The sequence below is a fragment of the Camellia sinensis genome, chromosome 3 (assembly GCF_055761805.1).
Source record: "Camellia sinensis isolate YWXY chromosome 3, ASM5576180v1, whole genome shotgun sequence".
Lineage (NCBI taxonomy): Eukaryota > Viridiplantae > Streptophyta > Magnoliopsida > Ericales > Theaceae > Camellia > Camellia sinensis.
The window spans coordinates 168,469,213-168,490,400 of record NC_138963.1 but is presented as its reverse complement, the minus strand read 5'-3'; the positions used below and the strand labels follow the sequence as shown (position 1 = coordinate 168,490,400).

The window sequence follows — 21,188 nt, the reverse complement described above, 5'->3', positions numbered from 1 at the left end:
GGTTTGCGGTTGGTGAGGATAGGGTTCGCGGATGTGCGGGCGGTTGCGGGCGGTTTGCAGATTGAACTTTTTTTCAAAAATTATTTTTAAACCCTTTTTTTCTAAAAAGATAAAGTTTTGTATTTTTGTAATTACCTCCCCTATTTTAATTTTGTTCATGTCCAGGAGTGACACCCCCATGGTGTCCTTTTAATTCAAATAGGATTGAAGTAAGGTGATTCCAAAGTCAATGTTTGTGTCATGTAAAATTAGAAAACTCTGGCTCAATAGAGAATTGACAATATTTTAACACTCAGACATGTTTGAGGCACAATAAATATGAATATAGTTTCCAACAGATGCAAAGGATGTAGATAATTTACACTTAAAACCATGAAAACAAAATCCTAGGTGATGCCCCTAATTTAAAGTTGTTTGAGAATTGTGGAAAATAGAGCATATGCAGCTTAAATAACCAAAAATAAAAATAAATAAATTTGCCAATTACAAGTTGTTCTTGCAAGTCATAACCATTTAAATGCTAAGCAATAGGTAATTACCGAGTTGCATTAGACAAACAAATGCATAAGAACCGGATACGGAAACACAGAAAAGCACACACCATTCTTTGAAGCTCAAATAATTTGACAGCTCGTAATAAACATAGGCAGCAGCACCATAAGTAGCATCTTTGAGAAGTAATCCTGGAGTGATTTCAGTGACTGAAGTCGGGCAACCATTCATTGCCTCTTGAAGAATGGAAACCACGACTGGACCTAGCAGCTAAAGAATACAATGAAAATCAAATAGGCATACCAAATCTATCCAACACATCTTGTGCATTTATTTCAACTACTAAAAATTGTGGAAGAGTTTAATACCAAGAATAGACTACACCTACCTGACTATGATTTTCAAACAAAACAATATATAGAGCTTCAACACAAGGTCTCAGTTTTTCTGACCACAGAACTGAATCTTGCTCGTGGTGAAAAGACTCAGATTTATGAACTGATTCAAAAAAAAAATTAAAAATTAAACAGATTTATGAACAGATTTAAAAATTAAAAATTAAAAATTAAACAAATTAAAAATATAAAGATTCAATTAAACAGACTCAATTTGAATGTAAACAGACACAGATTCAGTTTGAATGTAAACAGACACAGATTCAATTTCAGAATTAAATAACATACAGATCAGAATTAAATAACATACATTCAATTTCAGATTCAATTTCAGAATTAAATAACACACAACTCAAGAATCTTGAAGTAGTTTAATGTCTTTTGTTCATATTACAACATTTTTTATCTAATATTTACACTGTTTTCATAAAATTAACTGGGCAGTGAGTGTTCAGCTGAAGCACAATCATAAAAGAAAATTTATTTGCTTACCAAGTTGCCCAACTCTGAGACTAGTTTTAGTCAGTCAGCATTTATCAATTCTGTTCTGGATACTACTTTAACACAGATTAACACGGATTCAACACAGATTTTGATTAACACAGATTTAACACAGATTAACACAGATTCAACACAGATTTAACAGAACAGATCAGATTCCAAAACAAAAAGAACAGATCTGTTGGTCCAACAAAAAAAAATTAGATTTAAACACTCAGCTTCGATCGGTGCAGAGATGAGAGATCAGGGAGAGAGAGAGAGAGAGAGAGAGAGAGAGGCTTACCTATGAGTCGATCGGTGTAGAGATGCAAAACCAAACTGTGGATCTGATCAGATCAGAGAGATATGTATGATATCTGATATATATATATATATATATAAAACAAAAAAAAAATCAACGATCGGGGTGAGAGAGAGAGAGATTGAGAGAGAGAGTTTACCTATGAGTAGATCGGCGGTGCGATGAGATGAACAACGAGAGAGTGAGAGAGAGTGATCGGGGCAGCAGAATAACGAAATGAGAGAGTGAGAGAGAAAGAGACAGTGATGAGTTTTGAGATGAGACTGAGAGAATGAGGGAGGCGAATGTAGGGTTTTTTGTTTTGTTTGTTGTAATAGATGAGGTGAAGGAGAAGATGGATGGCTAGATTTGAAAGAGGGGGAAAAATTTTTTTAATTTAATGCGGGCGGGTTGGGCGGGTGCGGGTCAAACCCGCAACCCGTCCGCAACCTGAAATTTGTAGAAAATTCAACCCGCACCCTACCCTAATGTGTTTGTGAAACCGCCCACACGCGTGCGGTTCGGTTCGGGTAGGGCGGTTTGGGCAGTTCGGATAACCCTATGCCTAGCCCTATTGAACGGTGGTTTCTAAACAGTTGCTATTGGAGTTATACTTGAAGCGTATGTGGAATGACATTCGGACACATGGTAATATGGTTCAACCAAGTCATACAAATCTCCTTCGCTGTTACAGATTGCAACCATCGCTTGTGCACATGAAAGTCGTTTAATCTGCCATTGAAAGCATGAATACGTCCGCCTGCCAACATCCACAAGTACTGATGGGTATGAATGGACCTCATACACATCCTCATTTGATTGGCTTACAAGCCACGCGCTACCTTTGTTTTATGCTTTTACCAATCGGAACTCGATTTTTGGGCAAACAACTCTAGGCCACGCGGCTGCCTTACGTCGGCGTTTTGACATTTGGTCCATAATTTTTGTTCTAATGCTATCAACCAACTTTGTGATTGGGAGGTGTCGTGCCTCACAGATCCATGAGTTGAATGACTCAGAGGCATTGGAACATATCTCGCCATACCGGTCACCCCTACACACACAAAGGTGAAAATGTAAAAAATAGTTTCATTTAATTATGAAGGAAAAATGCATTAAGCCGAACAATGTACGAAATTAATTTGGTGCAATCTATTCATGATCGGGTGTGTATCGAAAGTAGGCATTTGCCCAATACGCCAGAGGTAAATCTTTCAGAAAGCCCATTGCCACTTGTCGGCCCGATGTCTTAAACCTTTCTAAGCTGGAATTGAATGTTGTTACGATCGGTGCGTAAGCGTATTCATGAAATTTGCTCAACAAGCCAACACGGTGCATCTTGTTGGTGTATCGCATCTTGTCTTGCAAGTTCCGTTACAAATGTTGCAAGCAAAACGCGTGGTGGGCAGATGGAAATGTGATCGGAATAGATTCGAGTATACCCTGTGTGTCGATCTGAAATAAATGTGATCGTCCTATCCGTTTTGACTACGTTTGCGAGGTGTTCCAAAAACCAAGCCCAATTAGTTGTGTTCTCTGAGTCAACAATTGCAATTGCCAATGGGAATAAACCTGTGTGCAAAATTAATAGTGGGTTCAGTAAATGAGTAGGACGTACACATCATTAAGTTTAAAAAAAAAAAACAAATTATGCCATTAACAGTGTGTGTGTTACGAATGAGCATACCCTTGATTGCCTCCTTTGCAGTAGCAGCTAGCAAGTTTTCTTTGAATTTCCTCTTCAAGAAGGTACCATCCAGGAATAGTAAAAGGCGACAATAATTGAAACCATCGATGCATGCTTTGAATGATATAAAATATCGTACAAACTGATGATTTTGGTCATCATAGTCAATGTTAATGTAACTGGCCGGATTGTTTTCCATAACAGAATTACTATACCACCGTAACTGATTGAACGAAATGGAATGTGCACTGAACATCTCGCCCCTTGCTTTCTCAACTCCCAACCATGCTACTCGGTAGCTTATCTCTAATCCATAATCTTTCTTCAAGGCATAAACAACATCGGAGGGTCGTGTGAGCGGTTTGTCACGTACTCGTTCAGAGATAACATCGGACACTAAATCAGACCATACCCTCGGGTTTGTAGACGTCCCCGAACGTCCCGAGAGGGAAATCCCGTTCTGTTCATTTGGGCTCACTACAGTTCAGACTCAATGTCACGGTCCTGTATCTAATCTCGCAGAGTGCAATGCAAGACCGATGAATCATCAAAGAGTCCAAGTTTGGCAAATCGTTTTTGGAAAAGAGGTTTTTTGTAAAAAAGTGCCAAACATGGACTGCTTTGCCAGATACAGAGTCGCCACCTAAATATTTATTTTGGGGAAATTTAGGAAACCCTGACTCGTGCCTAAGGCCACGTGTCCGTCATCACCAAAGTTGTCTCAGCTCGGAAACTTGGGTACGATTGGGGAAGGTCACTTCGTGAGCACCCCCGCTCGCCCGATCAAAGATCGGCCTCTACTAACCATGATATCTAGTTTTGAAAACATATGTGTTCTTATTCCAGTTATTAGCCTAGATTTACTACGTGATGCGCACAGCATACAAGTATAGACTGAATTCCCTGAATTGGAACAAAACATCGCATATCCGTTTATTTTGAAAATGGATTGAAATTTGCTACTCGCAAGTAGGCTAAAACACGGGTTTCGACGAATTATTCCAACTCAAGTAACCCAACCTTCACCCACAGGCATTCAGGCAGTTATAACACATAAGCACATAGCCTCATGGTAAGTATGCTATCATGTTTAACATTCACACTCATGCGAGATGCTAAAGCATAAAACACTTACAGTGTACTCCAAGCCAAAACAATGAACATGTTAGTAATCAAATGTATGATCCAAGTCCATGTTAAATGGCTAATGCATCGCATACAAAATGCAATCTAGAATAGGCTCGGCTAATCTAAGAGTGGCATGTGGAATGCAACAAGTAACACGTATTCAAGTTAGATTTGAAATACTATGCAGTTAGTATGATGCGCCGAGCCCGGTGCATGCAATACAAATGAATGGAGGCACGCATGCATAGCATAAGGATGCTAAATTAAACATGCCCTAATATTAACCATCAAAGCAGGTAAGTAAAAAGGGAGAAAGAAGTGAGGGTTGGAAGACATGCACACACGCACCCACACTTATTACAAATTCGCCCTCGCTCGGAGGGACCAAAAGAATAATACACTTTAATTAACCTACAAGCTAATTAAATAATTTACAGACCATCTAATTAATTAACAAATCAATCAGGCTAAGGAAAGCATTAAAAGGCCTCGGGAAGAGGGATGCACACGTGCTCGGATTGGCTTCGCCCCGAAATCCAATGCCATGCGCAAGCTGCCTCTGTTTTCCCTACTCTGCTCCTCTGAAAATGGCACAATTCCCAAGGTACACCTCATGAACACTGGGGAATGACACCGGCCATGAGGAATGGTCACCGGCCAAAGGGAAGTGGTCATCGACCATCTATGGAGCTATCGGCCATCCATAATTGGTCGATCGGCACTTAATGTAGTCGATCGGCCAAAGCTTACTGCAAAACCTGTTTTGACAGCAGCAGAGGGCAAAACAAGGCATGGCAATGCATTTTAAGCAAATGTGTGCACCAATACACCCCTTATCATGTTTATGACTCAAAAGAGGATGGTATTCGATTCTCGGACCACCAATCGCGCATTTCAATGCGTGATGGCCCAAGAAACCAAGTGTGCATTTTGATTTCAAATGACATGCAAACTAACTAACACATAAAGCTCAACCTCTATCATACTCAATTCAAGAGGCAAAGCATGCATGCTCAATGCAATGCAACCTAAGCATGCTAGCTAAATGTGCAATAAGAGCATGCAAGCAAACAATGTATGCTAGGTACACAACCTATGTAAATAAGCATGCAAGACATGGACCACTATGCTAATGACCAATCATGCAAGATGTAATCTAAACAAGCAAGCATATAAGGCATGCAACATGTTAAGCAACTTAATCAAGGGAGATTGCATGCCAAATGCAACATGATTCAAGCATGCAACACATGCGATAGTCCAAGTATGCAACAACACACAAGGTGAGCATGCAACAACATGCAAACAATGGACTTATACCAATTTGGGCAGCTCTCAAACAAACCCAAAATAGTGGCCAAATGCTAAGGAAATGAGGTGCAAATATACATACAAATGGACCAACACTTAGGCATCAAAGAAGCAACCTTTAAGCATACTTAAAAGGGGATAATCATGGACAAATGGCATGCATAATAAGCTTTGAAATCATGTTATAAGAGGTGCCAAACCAAGTAAACAAGACAAGCCAAGCATGCAACAATACCCAAAACTCAAGACAAGCCAAGGGGCTTAAACCAAAGCTATATGAAGCAAGTCCCAAAGGGCCATGAGGGCCTAAAACAAGTCCAATGCAGGTCTAAACAAGACCAAAGACGCATCTAGATGGCATCTAAATGGTCTAAACATGGAAGCATGCACAAAGGTCCAAACATGGAGCATAAGATACAAGCCTTTCAAAGCATTAAAGGGGTATCGAATGCAAGCATACAAGCATACCATGAGGACTAAAATGACATGGTAAGTGGTTCCAAACCACTAAAACAAAGCAAGTAAAGCATGCTAGAGGGGTCAACACTCAAGGCTCAAAAGAGGGATTATATGGTAGCTATACAAAGCAAAGCATGGATGACTCGAGCAACCAAAAACAGACCTTAGGCATACTAAAACATGCATAAAAGCTTCACAAAGCTAAGCCAAAACAAGTAAGCATAGTGGTCTAAATGCTAGGCACATGTTAAGGCAATTCATGGCATTACATGACAAGTATGCAAGGCAAGTATGGTGTGTCTAAACCAATTAAAAACAGTGCTAAATCATGGCAAAATAAGCACAAATAACACTTAAGACATGGCCAACATGCACTTAAACAAGATACTCACACATGAGGCTAAAATGACCATTTTTTAAGGCAACAAGGTGAGGGGATGGCCCTCTCCTTCTTAGGACCTTAAAGCACTATCCCTACCACTGAAATCCCTCAAGATTTCAATGGTGAGGAGTCCCAAACAAGATGGTCCCGGAGCTCACCAAAATAGCACAAAATGGGGGCCAAACAAGGCCTAAGAGGGGTCAAACAACCCCAAAGCTCAAAGCAACCTTAAACAACTATTTTAAGCAAGTAAAAACAAGACTTTTATATGTTATACACTAAGCTCAAAAACAGATGCAAGGTAGGAAAAAAGACTATGCAAAAATGAGGTATTTAAAGGTAAAGTTCTTACCTTTGTAGACCCCTTCAAGAACAGCACTCCAGCTGCTTTCCTTAGCTCAAAACCAGCTCAAAACTTCAAGAACAACCTAATGGCTCCTCAGCAACCAAGGTAAGGTGTAAAACTAGGTATTTGTGCACAAAAGTAAGGACAAACACACACTTATACACAAAGAGATTGAGATATAGAGATAGAATAGATACACTATGGCTAACCCTAATCCATACCTCTGGAATTCAAACCTCTTACCCCTGAGGAGGGAGGAGAAGCCCTCCTCTTATAGAGGATCACTCTTGCAAAACTTACAAGACAAGCTAAGCAAGAGTGAAATCCCTCCATACACGTGTATGGGGGGGTGTAAAGTGTATGCCAGCTAGCACAACTGGTATAAAAATATCTGCAAAAGCAGATGCACGGTGATCGGCCTGCAAAAAATGACAAATTGGAAAAAACAATGGTCGGCCGACCATCAATAGTGCCGACCGGCCAAATATATGGCAACAAAATAATGGCCGGTGGCCTCAAGCCATGGCCGGTGAGGTGTGGGGGTGGCCAACAAGCCATTCTCTATCCTCTAAAACAAAAACACAAGTATTTGGTGCAAAACCAAGCACAAAACAGTCGAGTCGAGCAATCCTGAGGCAAGGCGTGTGGCCGAGACCTCCGAGAACTCAAGACGAACACGAACATGGATGATCACCGAGTGTTCAAACGGTGACACCCAAGTCTTGAGGACGGTCAAAAATTGGGTGTCTACAGGGTTTTTTGGTGTCTGAATGGCAACACCGTAACTGTGTTTCCACTTACGAATGTAAAAGAACTCATCAGCATGAAGGACTCTTGCGTGTATATACCACATACATCCTTTTGATTCCCTTATCGTGCACACAGCTATAATCCGAACGGAGTCATTCTTCGGATACTTGAACCAGAATCCACATTCAACTGCATACTTACGAAGAACATTACGGAATTCAGCAGCCCCGCCCTCAATGCTTTGATCCACATGTGTGAGCCATTAGCCCATGGAGCGGACATGTAAACTTTGTCAACATGAGGACAAAATTTGAGGAGTAAATCATCTTGTTAATTGTCATCGTCCGACTCATATCCTTTCCTCGGCAAACTGAATGTAACATCAGATGGTTTCCAATTTGCGTCACCAAAACCGTCTGAACTTTGTGTGCATCGAGTTTCAACGACGACGTCAATATGTCATAAACAGAAAGATTGTGCAAAGGATACCATGTTTTCCATATCAATATCATTTTGTAATTTGAAACTGTTATATCTCGGAATCTTGAAAAATAAACACACATCAGCATGTGTGAGACCATCAAAATTTTTACGGACAGAATTAACCAAATCATCAAATCGAAATGGAAATTGCAACTTCATGGCGGCGTTCGTATCACGGTAACAACAAACCAACATAACATCAGTGTCCATCCCTACAATATGCAAACAATGTAACAAAATGGTTTTAGATTACAATCAATGCAACGCACCAGACTGTAACATACGAATATGTGTGAACAAGGCCTTACGCAAAACCCAGCCATGTGTATCACATACACACAAAATTAGCAATGTGTATCAACACATATTGAATGTAAAAATCGTATAAATTACATAGTAACACAAACCTAGAACACTCAAAACACCAATACACGACACCAATGTGTCATCTGGACAACGACGTATACGGCCAAAAAGTTGTTAACATATTGAATACAAATGTGCCCAATCCCATACGAATGGGGAACAACGATTACAATATAAACATTATATGGCACACCATGCAATTAACCTAGACACACAACGCACACGAAAACACACGAAACAAAACAACACCTCCAACACAGTAGCACTACTGGCGGCGAAACTCAAATCACCGTCTATCCACAAACACACCAATGACCGCAACACATCGTCACATCAGCTAGAAAAACCCTAACACAATGAAGGAACGCATATTGTACTTCCATATACACAACAAAACCCACCAAAAAAAAAAAAAAGCCCACGTGAATAAAAAGGGTATAAATGACCAATACATATTACCAAACAAGGAAAAAAGGATCAACAGGACTACATTCACTCATTGATAGGACCAATCAGAGCAACAAACACAACGTTGGGACCAAATGGTGCAATTGCTTGCGGGATGGAATTTATTGGTAAATATCCCTTTCTTTTTTTTTTGGACAATCAATCACATTTAACCATTTATATTTTTAGTAAGATTATTAGTATGTATAGAGTTATTCAAATATATACATCTTATTATCATATTTTAAAATAAAATATAGGACGAATTACACTAACAGTCCTTATAGTTTAAGAGTCGTGTCACTTTAGTTTTTGACTTTTCAATTGTGACACGTTTGATCTTAAATTTTAAATCTTATTCCAAATAAGAACAATTGAAGATACTATTGTTCAATTTTAATGGCAAAGTCGTTAATTTGATAAAATATAACTAATTTGACAAAAATAAATGTCAAATTTTTTTTTTTTAAATTTTTAAAAATGATTTCTATCCACTAAAGATAAAATTATGTAAAATTGATCAATCTTTTATACATTTATTTATTTATTTAGTTTACTAAATTAATTTTTATTATGTGTTTGGATGATGATAATGTAATGGGTGGTTGTTAGGCTTTTAATATGTAATCGATATATTTAATATGTAAAATATTTTTAGTTTTAGATTTTTTGATATAATGGATTGGTTTAACAATATTAAAGTTGTCGCCATATTTGACTTTTAGAAAAATAGAAACTAATTTAATGAAAATAAAAATAACCATCCATTACATGATTATCATTCAAACACATAATAAAAATTAATTTGGTAAAATAAATAAATAAATGTATAAAAGATTTATCAATTTTATATAATTTTATCTTTGGTGAATATAAATAAATTTTTAAAATTTAAAAATATTTTTTTGACATTTATTTTTGTCAAATTAGTTTATATTTTATCAAATTGACAACTTTGCCCTTAAAATTGAGCAATTATATCTCCAATCGTCCTTATTTGGAATAAGATTCAAAATTTATGATCAAATGTGTCACAATTGAAAAGTTAGGAACCAAAATGACACAAGTCTCAAATTATAGAGATCACTAGTATAATCTGCCCTAAAATATACAACTAACTATCTCACTAATGTGTAGTTTAAGTTTTTTATTTTTTTTTATTTTTATTATTTATTTCCAATTATGCTAATTAGATAACTTATGTTACTTTTGAAGTAAATTGTTGACGTTTGTGTATATTACTTTTGGATGATTTTAATATGAGGGAATTTGAGAGGCTTACTCACAATGGGTATTGTTTCAATGATCCAAATCATTTATTTTGTAGGGCTTACAATGTATATTATCTATGAAAAAATTTAGAGTGATTCAATAATCATAACATCTTTATTTTATCACATTTGTTATAAAAAAATGAAGGGTCTGTTTCAAAAATATGTTTGTCGTCCATTTTTTTGGAGACAAATATAATAAAATGAAAGGGTTATGCTAGTTAGATTGAACTAATTTTTTTCATAGATATTATATATTGTAAGTCCTACAAAATGAATGGTTCAGATCATCGAAACGGGACCCGTGGTGGGCTCTATAAACCCCTCAAGTTCTCTCATGTTGAGATATCAACATTATATGGTTGAATCATATTTGTTTTAAAAAAATGGATAATAAATATAATTTCGAGAATAGATTTTCATTTTTTGTAATACAAATTTGATTCAAATATATAGTTATCGGTGTCCGATTATCTTAATTTTTTATATGAATATTCTATTTAACGGGTCATAAAAAGTGAACAGTTCAGATCATTAAAATCAATCTTGAAATTAGTCTACAAAGTCTAAATGTTTTTTCAAATTGAAATGACCAACATGACAGAAACGCAACCCTATATATAAGTATTTGATTATTTATAATTTATAACACTTTCGTTTCATCCGTTTCAATACCATTTTAAAGAAAATTTAAAAGATTAAGGGTGTCAATTATCAACCTCACCACCTCACTATCATTGAAAAATGAGTTCAACAAGGTAAATAGATTGATTAAATTATCTATTAAATTTATATTTAATTTATTGTAACATATTTATTATATAAACGAGTTTGAATTACTTGAACATATAACTCATTTTTTACCTGCCCAAACACATAAAAAAAAACCACTTGTATGCTTTATCGGGTAAACATGGTAAAATTTGGAATTAATATTTATTTTTGTTGATAAAACTAAATAATTTATAATTAATTTAAAATATAATCACATGATGTTTCAAAATTATTCAATAATTTCTCCAATTAAGGATACAGCCTTACACCAATCCTTGTCAAATATTCATCAATTAGGTCAAATCAAAATGTAACCAATATTCCAAGAAAGAAAAGTTTAAGAATAATGCTTGGGACCCCCTTTTGGGGGTCACCCCCTCACCCCCTTTGTCACGTGGCAGGGGATGATTGGTGGAGCAGGAAAAAAAAGAAAAAGAAAAAGAAAAGGTGACCAATGAGAGAGAGAGGGGGTCAAAGGGAGTGGGGAGAAAAGGGAGATGAATCATTACTCAAAGTTTAACGGTGATTATGATGCCATAAAAGCAAGTTGGACAGCTTCACCAAATCACACAAAGCACCTCCCATATTAGCTTGTTTGGTTTTATTTTTCAAGAAAGTTGAAGTTTTTGTTTCTGTATTTTTTAATTTTTATTAATTTTTTTAATATTTTCAATAATTTTTAGATATAGTTAATATATATACATTTAGAAAATATAATATTTGTGAAAAAATTTACTAAATACTAAACATATAAAAATTTAATACATTTTTGTATTATTATGTATTTATTGATTTTTTATAAATATTTTACTTTTTAGATATATCTAAATAAGGTCAATCTAAAAAATATTTAAAAATTTAAAAATATTAACTAAAAATTAAAAAAAAATTAATTTTTAAAAAATTGAATCTAAAAAATTAAAATCAAATACAACGATTATTTCTATCTTCACACTCAAAACTCCACACCCACCCACAGTATTAAAGAGTCCGTTTGATTTAGTTTTAGAATTATGATTTAAATGTGGAGTTGTGTTTTGAGTTTTGATTTTTTGAATTATGATTTAAAAAAAGAAAATTTATTTGGTTATAAGTTTTGAAAATAGTTTTGAGATGATTTATAATTTATTTATTTATTTTTTTAATTAATTGATGCATGGAATATGAGAGAATGTGAGAAAAAAGATGAGAGATAAGAGAGAAAAAGAAATAGATGAATAATAATAAAAAAAGAAATGAATTTTAAAAATTTATTTGGTTAAAATTTTTAATTCAAATCATTATTTAAAAACAAATTTAAGTGTGGAATTGTAAACCAAACGCTACAAAGATTCTCTCACCAGAAAGCAAGCCTTCCCTCTCCACCAAAGGCAAGTATCTCCTCCTCCACGTGTTTTTCAATTTTTAATTATCCAAATCCCTCATTTACCAAAACACCCGCAACTTTTCCCCAATTCACATCCCACCACTTCACTTCCTTCACCAAACACAACCAGGGACAAAATAGTCATTCCATCAGAAGCCACTGGAATAGTCATTCCAATACGACCCCGTTTTGCTGTTCCCGACCGGCAATCAGTCGCCAGTATTTGTTTCGTCTCTCAGATATCAAATTAAAAATTCAAATATTTAAAACCCCAATCTCTTTCTATTTCTATTTCTATATTATCTATATATATATATATATATGTACGTTTATGTGTATGCATATATATTCCTTTCTTAGGGTTTAGAATTCAGATCACTAGTTCGTTGCTTCTGATCTCTTTTAAGGTTGATTCTACAAGAAACCTTGCTAGATCACGGGCGTATATGTATATATATTTACATATAATCGAATTTCATTTGTGTTGTGAATTTTGATCTATACATATATACTTGTATTTATATGCAAGCGTCAGAATCGATTCGAAACCCTAATTTTGAGGTTTTTGTGAAAGATTTGGGATTGTAATTTGGATCTGATCTAGAGAGAGAAGGAATTCGATGGCGGATCAAGAGGAGGAGGATTTGAGGATGGCGATGAGGATGAGTATGCAGCACGAGCCGCCGGAGCCGAAGAGGAGCAAGCCGAGGGAGAACGTCGTCGGAGGCGGAGGTCCGGTGGGGTCGCCGGAGGAGAGTCGGAAGATGCAGAGGGAGCTGATGGCGGCCGCGGCGGAGAGGCGGATGGTGGCCGCGAGGGGCGCTGCGTCGGCGGCTCAGATGGCGGAGAAGAGTGTTGCTGTTGCGGTGGAAGAGAAGGGGTTGGGTGATGGAGCCGAGGGGCAGAAGTGTATGGGTGATTCTAAGGGGAAGAATGTGGAATTGGGGAAAGAACTATCGCTGGCAGAGGCAAACCAGTTGTTCTTGATGGTTTTTGGTAGCGCAGTCACCAGGGATATTCTTGCACAGTGGAGTAACCAGGGTATTAGGTACGCTTATGTCTTGTTTTTAATTGCATTTAAAGTTTGATTGGTTTGAAATTTGAACTGTTATGCTATACTGAGCCAATGCATTACGTTTCTTTAATTTGCTTTTTTGAATCGTACGGTGGTCTTGAATTTTATATCGAATGGTGCATTGTCTGCTTAAGGGGCAATTCTTGTATGTTTTAATTGCTGGATGTTGGGGGTGTTTGGGAAAGGATTTTTTTTTTTTTAGATTTTTGGGCTAAAATCACAAAATGGGCTAAAATAGCCAATAAAACAAAATGCCATATCAAACTCATAACCATTTCATTTTTTTTCTCACAAACATTATATTTAATTTTTTATTGGGGTCATTGATGCATCTAGTTCTAAACTGCGTGCTATATAAATAGAATGGATTCAAATCATACCAGCAACAATAGATGCATCATGCATTATGATTGTTGGTTAAACATGATTCTATTTGATAGACTTGCCCACTCATGTGTACCACTTCTTGTGAAATCACTTCAGGTTACCTGTTACTTTCTCATTGAGATGTTTATGTCCTTTTATATGCAAACTATTATCGAATGATAACTCCAATGGGTTGGCCTGGTGGCGGGCATTGGGTATTAGGGCGTGGTCCCTCCAATGTTTAGGGATTGAAACTTTTTAGGTGCTAACAATTCCTTTGGGAGCCATTGGACTGGGAGAAAATTCTTGAATTAACCGTGGTGCAGTTGTGGGAAACTCCTTACCGAGGGCCAATGCATCCTTGAGGATTAAGTTGGATTTTGATCCAGACACCTTGGTGCCAATAAAAATATTAAAAAAAACTATTGTAGAATGATGAATGAAGTTCAGTTTTTTGCTTTCGTGTTTTTTTAACTGAAATTTGGAGCATCAATTTTCAAAACAAGCTATTCTTTGCCTTGGTTAACCTTTACAACCAAGGTGAAAGTGTGATACCTGTTGGAACTCTCTTGCATGCTACAAGTCTCACTTCTGTCATCTCCTGTAGTCTAATTCCATGGAAATTGGTTTCCAGAAACAACATTTTTTTCTTCTTTTATTATTATTGTTGGAGATGGGGGGGAAGGGGGTTTGTTTAAAGTTATTGTTACATGCTTCCTCAAAAGGAAAAATCAAACTTGCTTAAACATCATCCTGTTTGGTGATACAAGAATCATATGCTAATATAAGCATGGGCTAGGTGATTTTGATCCTTGTCCCATTTCCTGTCCCTTGCAGGGAGAATTAACTTCAAGTTTGATAGATGCCTATCAGAATCCAAGTCGACCTATAATTGGGGCATTTTTAGAGATTATAATTGGAGTTATCCCTTTTTAATTTTTTTTTAAGCTAGCTGGAGATGGTTATGCTATACAACTACACTGGCAGAGTTTCTAACTTTATTTATTTAATTATTATTTTGTTTGTGAGGGATCAATAACCAATGAAAGAAGATAAGAAGTCAATGTTGACATTTGGTTAAGCTTTTAGTTATTTGAAATTTCCTCTAATATTTCTTGTAAATTAAAGAGTCAAAAAGTTTTATATGGAGTTCCTTTTTCTCTTCTTTAAATTTCTCCATAAATCCCCTAAGAGTGGAATTAAATTCATGGATGATTTTATTGGCAAAAGATAAAACTGGATTTATTTTTTATTTCAGTTGTTTTATATTGCCATTGATGTTCTATCACTCTTCTCCTAAAGTCCCATTGTATCACTCACAAGTTTAATCCCACCATAGTTGTTGCAACTTGAAACTTCAAATATGAAATTTGCTTTCCTCCATCTTTTGGCATATTTCTTCGTCTATAACATCTTATTAAACGAGTTAACCAAACTCCATAAAGCACCAGTGCCGGTACGGATACCGGAACGGGTACACCGATACACTAAAATCTAAAAAAGGAAAGGTACGGGTACAACTAGGACCAGGGTATGTCATATATTTATTTTATTATTATTATTATTATTATTATTCTAATTTATAGCTAAATATCCCACCTACAAATCAAAGTTCAAAACAATAGCTAAAAAGAGAAATTACAAAGTCAAAAATAAATCAACATTCAACAACACCAATACAATACTAAAATAAAATCCTAAACCTGATGAACTCTTATTCCTATAACCATTAAGACAATAATTTTTTGAATTCTTTCGCTTCATTCAAGTATCTAATTTTCAAATATTCAAATAACAATTTATAAACATCAATATTATGAAAGTAGCAATGAAGCATCAATATAATTTTCAATATTCCTATAAACATCAATTTTTTATTTTATTTTATATAATTCTAATTGTCTACTAAGTATACAACAATAAGTAGAAGATGACAAAGTTACTTAATAACAGTGTATTGAGTTGGTGGTTCCAAATTACCGAAATTTTTTAAAGATGATTAAAGAGGAATAAGGCTGTAGACTTGTATCAAATTCCATCTTCTTAAAAAAAAAAAAATCAGTTGCTGTGGAGTACCCATCCCGTGCCTATAGAGTACCCACTGTGTCATGTCGCTCCCAAAATAATGATGACAACCTAACATGAATATTAAAAAAAAACGTAACATGCAAAGTAATAATCTTTCATTTATATTCGTTTACTGTATAAAAGATGACATATGTGAGTATACATTCATAAATCCTATATCCTGAATCTATAACATATGCTACATATGAGTGAATTGAAATAAAATGCTATACAGATAAGTTAATGCACTAGTTGCTACATCTTTCTAAGACAATGCTTGGGTACAACAAAAATGAGTTCAACTTAATACAGTTAAAAGCTTAAGGCTTGTACAAAAGTAATTACAACAAGAAAACAAAATGAGCTTTCAGCTCTACAGTCCTCTCAAGCTAGGTCCTCTCAAGCCAAGTCCTTGGTGGAGGTATGTCATTAGCACTTGAAAGTTGTTTCCCACATAGAGTGAGTCAAAGTCCAGTAGAGATATTTTAACAAAATGTATAAATCTTAACGAAGTCACATAAGGTGAATGCATATGCATGCTATTTGTCAAATGTTTTACAGTTTCATCTCAAAACGATGCAATGTCAATATTATATATTCATTCATGAGAAAATATCCTTTTATATCAGAAAATAGGGCAGTGGATCCAAAATACTAGGTATGTGTCTGCCTATACAAGCACTACCAAAGGCATTTTACCGGTACTAACCGAAAGGATCGACACTTAACCGCACGGGTTTTTGGACTTTCACTAAGGACCCATAGGCCAACAATATAAGCCATAGCCACACCTCTACCATCTAACTAGATTCACCAAGGTATACATCCCTTTTTCTTAAAATAATACATTTTCAATGCTTAAGTATGAGAGAATGCTCAATGCAAGATGCATGAGTAATTAGTTTCAATGTACCTAATCCTCATGTAATTTTTACAACAATCAAAGCTATCCTTCACCAATAGCCTAAAACAGACAAATAATTTCCAACAAAAGATATAATATAATTATTTTCAAAATGAGAGCGATATTACATATCCAACCCCACCTCGTCATCAACAGATACGTTCATTTCATCCTTTCAAAACTAAATATCTTTTCCCTTTTCTTTCATAAAATTAAATATCAATAATTTTTGAACAAAACCTCATTTACTCTTAAAATCACATTTAAGTAAAGAAATTCCAACTTCTCAGCATATCTCAATCATAAACATATTCTCACAACCTTTTTCAAGCACCCATTTGAAAACCCTTCTTTTATATTTCAAAATCAAACCCTAGGTTTAACCTAAAATTTCCAGATCACCAAACACTTTCTAGAAGCAAATAACTAATTTAAAAATCATACACGAGGTTGAAGAAATCCCTACCTTAAAGAGTAGAAAAGGAAGAGAACAAGAGTGAAACTTTGACAGAGCCAAAAACGATATCCTCTCCAATTAGATTGAAGCCCCCGACGAGCTCTACTTTTTTCTCCAAAGAGCAATGGTGGAGAAATCAATGGATGGTGGAGTATTTGAGGTTTTAAGCAAGAACTAGAAAGAGAAAGTGGAGAGATTAGGGTTTGGAAGGTTTTAGAGAGAGAGAGGGAATGAAAAAGTGATCCAAAAACTCATTTTCCCGAATTAATATATGCGCTGACCACTCGAGCGACCAAAACACTGCTCGAGTACACTGCTCGAGTGCACAATGACTCCTTTCTAGAAGTCATGCAAACAGTAGAGACTGTTCGAGCGCAAGGACCGCTCGAGCGAAGGTCACCCTACTCCCAAAAGTTTTGCAGACTTGTAAAAATACTGAGAGATCTCAAAGACCGCTCGAGTGACCAAAACATCGCTTGAGCGAACAAGCAGAAAATTAGAAAGCAACTCTTCTGAAAAACTAATTCCCAACTTGTTTCAAACACGACCAACAACTCAACTCGACTACTAACAAGACAACAAAGGATATGAATAACAGTTAAAAGTACTGAATCTCAGATCTAAGAGTATTAAATGGGTTGGGTCTAAACCGGAACCGTTATAATCTTCCCCCCTTAAGAAATTTTGTTCCCGAAATTTAAAACAAATCAATAGCAATCGGATTAATTCAAACCACATTAGTAACAATGATAGAACAGAGTCCTCGAACACCCGATATTACAAATTTTGTCCCCCAAACATTTACAATGTTCACATATTACAACATGAATAAAATTTACAATGCAAGTCTTACATATCAACAAATAGGTCCGGATGCTTCTTATGGATTTTCACCTCACACTCCCAAGTCGCCTCCTTAACGCCATGGTGTCGCCACAACACCTTAACCAATGGGATAGTCTTGCCCCTCAAGACTTGATCTCGAGAATCTAACATTGGAACCGACCTCTCTTCATATGAGGCATTCTCATCTATCTCTAATTTGGTTTAATCCAACACGTGTGAAGGATCGGGCTCGTATTTTCGGAGCATACAGATATGAAACACGTTATGAACTCCCGAAAGTTGGGGCGGCAAGGCCAAACGATAAACTACCTGTGACTCCCCAAGATTTTTGGAACATCATGAGGATTTAAATACAAAATAACTTATTAAATTAAAAATTTAACATCTTAATAGGAAAATTTTAAATTCTCACAGAGTCGAAAGTTTAACCAAAAAAAATATAAAATTAAAAGTCCACATCCAACATTAAAGAATATTATAATATCCTTAATCACCAATACATAAGATAGTAAAATTTTATGTTGCTAAAGTCATGATTTCAAGTTAGCCACGGTTTTATATTAGCAGCAGTTCTAATTTCAGCTTCCATTCCTTCCTCGTCAAAATCTGGCATAAAACGCCAGGGCAACAAAAATATATGCCATGAGTTTTGCAACACAGTAAGAAAACAAAACCAACCTACCATTCTTTTTAAAAGAAATTAATCAGATTAATAATCATGACAATTAAGAGAAAATGACGGAATTAATAGCATGATAATATAACAACCATTAAAATAATTTCAATAATTTTAATAGTTTAGGTGACACTCAAAATCTCACCAAAGAAATTTTCTTATCAACAACTAAGTTACGGCCACGGTTAATTTGAAAATCTCCGGTCAAATATTTAATAACTACTAAAGATGCCCACACCCAAAGTTATATACCCAAGCCGTGGCATCCGTGATCTGCCCCAAGAGAACGGTCTGCCAGGGGTATGCCATGAGTTTTGACAAGCTTTTCCTCAGATGTCACATCTTCATCAAGACTAGTTTCCTCCCAGTTGATGATGTGAGAAAGGTGCAGCTCATATTTCTGCAACATAGAGGTGTGAAAAACATTATGTACCCTAACCAGTTGAGGTGGTAGAGCCAAACGGTACGCCACCTCTCCTACTTTATCCAAAATTTCGAAAGGCCCAATGAAGCGAGGTGACAACTTTTTCCTCTTTCCGAAATGAACAACTCCTCGACGAGGTTGTATTTTTAGAAACACGTGATCTCCAACTTGAAATGTTAAAGGTCTTCTCCTTTGATCTACATAACTTTTCTACCTACTCTGAGCGGTCTCAAGTCTTTGTCTAATTAATTTCACCTTCTTGGTAGTTTCTTGAACTAGCTCTAGCCCTAAAAGTGGTGCTTCTCTGACTTCCGTCCAACATATTGGTGATCGACAAGGTCGTCCATATAAAGCTTCATACGGCGCCATACCAATACTTGCTTGAAAACTGTTGTTGTAAGAGAATTCGACTAGTGGTAAGTGTCTCTCCCAACTACCCTTGAAATCCATCACACAAGCTCGATGCATGTCTTCTAAAGTCTGAATTGTTCTTTCTGATTGACCATCAGTTTGAGGGTGAAATGCTGTACTAAAACATAACTTTGTACCCATAGCTTTTTGCCGACTTTGCCAAAATTGTGACGTAAAACGAGAGTCACGATCTAACACTATTGAGACTGGTACTCCGTGCAACCTAATAATTCCTCGAATAAATAATCGATTTAATGATTTGAGTGTGTCTGCTGGTCCGATTGGTAGGAAATGTGCTGTCTTAGTTAACCGATCAAGCACAACCCAAATGGCATCATGGCCGTGAGGTGATCGGGGTAGTCTCGTTACAAAATTCATTGTTATGTGTTCCCATTTCCATTCAGGTATTGGTGAAGGTTGGAGTTTCCTTGCTGGCTTCTGATGTTCTACTTTCACTTGTTGACATGTTAAGCACTTAGATACGAATTGAGCAACACTCTTCATTCCACTCCACCAATATTGTCACTTGAGATGCTAGTACATCTTGTTTCCTCCCCGATGAACTGCAAAAACTGAATGGTGAAATTCTTTAGGTACTTCTTTCAATTGTTCAATATTTCGCGCAAAAATTCTACCTAAATATCTTGAACTACTGTCTTGGTAAAGTGTCCAATCCGGTGAAGACTCTCTTGACACTAATCGTGCCTTAATAAAGTCGGTCTCTTGATCAAATCTTTGTGCTTCCAGCACTTTGGTAAGAAGTTGAGGTGTTGGAACTATTGCAAACAACCTAACCTTTCCATTTTGAGTCTCTGGTTGTAATCTAAACTCATTCATAGTACTTACCAGTTCCCATTCTTTAATTGATATGTTGGCTACGATCTCTCGTCTTTCAACTTAGTGCATCTGCTACAACATTAGTCTTTCTAGGATGATAAGACAAAGTGAATTGGTAATCTTCAAGGCACTCCATCTAGCGTCTCTGCCTCATGTTCAAATCTCTTTATCTGAACAAGTATTTCAAGCTTTTGTGGTCGGTAAATATCTTGAATTTTTGGCCATAAAGGTAAGTCGCCAAGCCTTAAGTGCATAGGCCACAACCGCCAATTCCAGATCGTGGGTAGGGTCATTTTTCTCATGATTCTTCAATTGTCTTGACCCATAAGCCACTATCTTCCCGTTTTGCATTAATATGCTACCTAACCCTTCTTTAGAGGCATCACAATAAACTGTGTGCCCAATGTCACGTTCAGGTATGATTGGTATAGGAGCGCTTGTTAGTCTCTTCTTGAGTTCTTGAAACGATTGCTCACAAGTTTCGTTCCATTCAAATTTTACTCCTTTTTGTGTTAGGCGTGTCATCGGCTTGGCTAATTTGGAGAAATATTGAATGAATCTCCTATAATAACCTACTAATCCCAAGAAACTATGAACCTCAAATGTATTCTTAGGTTGTTTTCATTCCATTACTGCTTCTACTTTAGCAGGATCCACTGATATTCCTGATTCAGACACATGACTTAA

General features: G+C 36.1%; 1 protein-coding gene and 1 long non-coding RNA gene across 2 annotated transcripts in view; one reads left to right on the top strand and one right to left on the bottom strand.

Moving 5' to 3' along the window:
- Nucleotides 1-757: 757 nt before the first annotated feature.
- On the bottom strand, nucleotides 758-2,026 carry LOC114316122 (uncharacterized). Its single transcript, XR_014363218.1, has 3 exons — nucleotides 1,829-2,026; nucleotides 1,672-1,744; nucleotides 758-990 (listed from the first exon to the last, which is right to left on the bottom strand). It is a non-coding gene; the product is annotated as an uncharacterized LOC114316122 (long non-coding RNA).
- Nucleotides 2,027-12,675: 10,649 nt separating this feature from the next.
- LOC114265975 (ubiquitin interaction motif-containing protein) overlaps nucleotides 12,676-21,188 on the top strand; it is a 34,656-nt gene continuing 26,143 nt past the window's right edge. Inside the window, exon 1 of the mRNA XM_028206855.2 lies at nucleotides 12,676-13,486. Within this exon, the coding sequence (XP_028062656.1) occupies nucleotides 13,059-13,486 (428 nt within the window). The 5' untranslated portion in view covers nucleotides 12,676-13,058. The remainder of the gene's footprint in view (nucleotides 13,487-21,188) is intronic.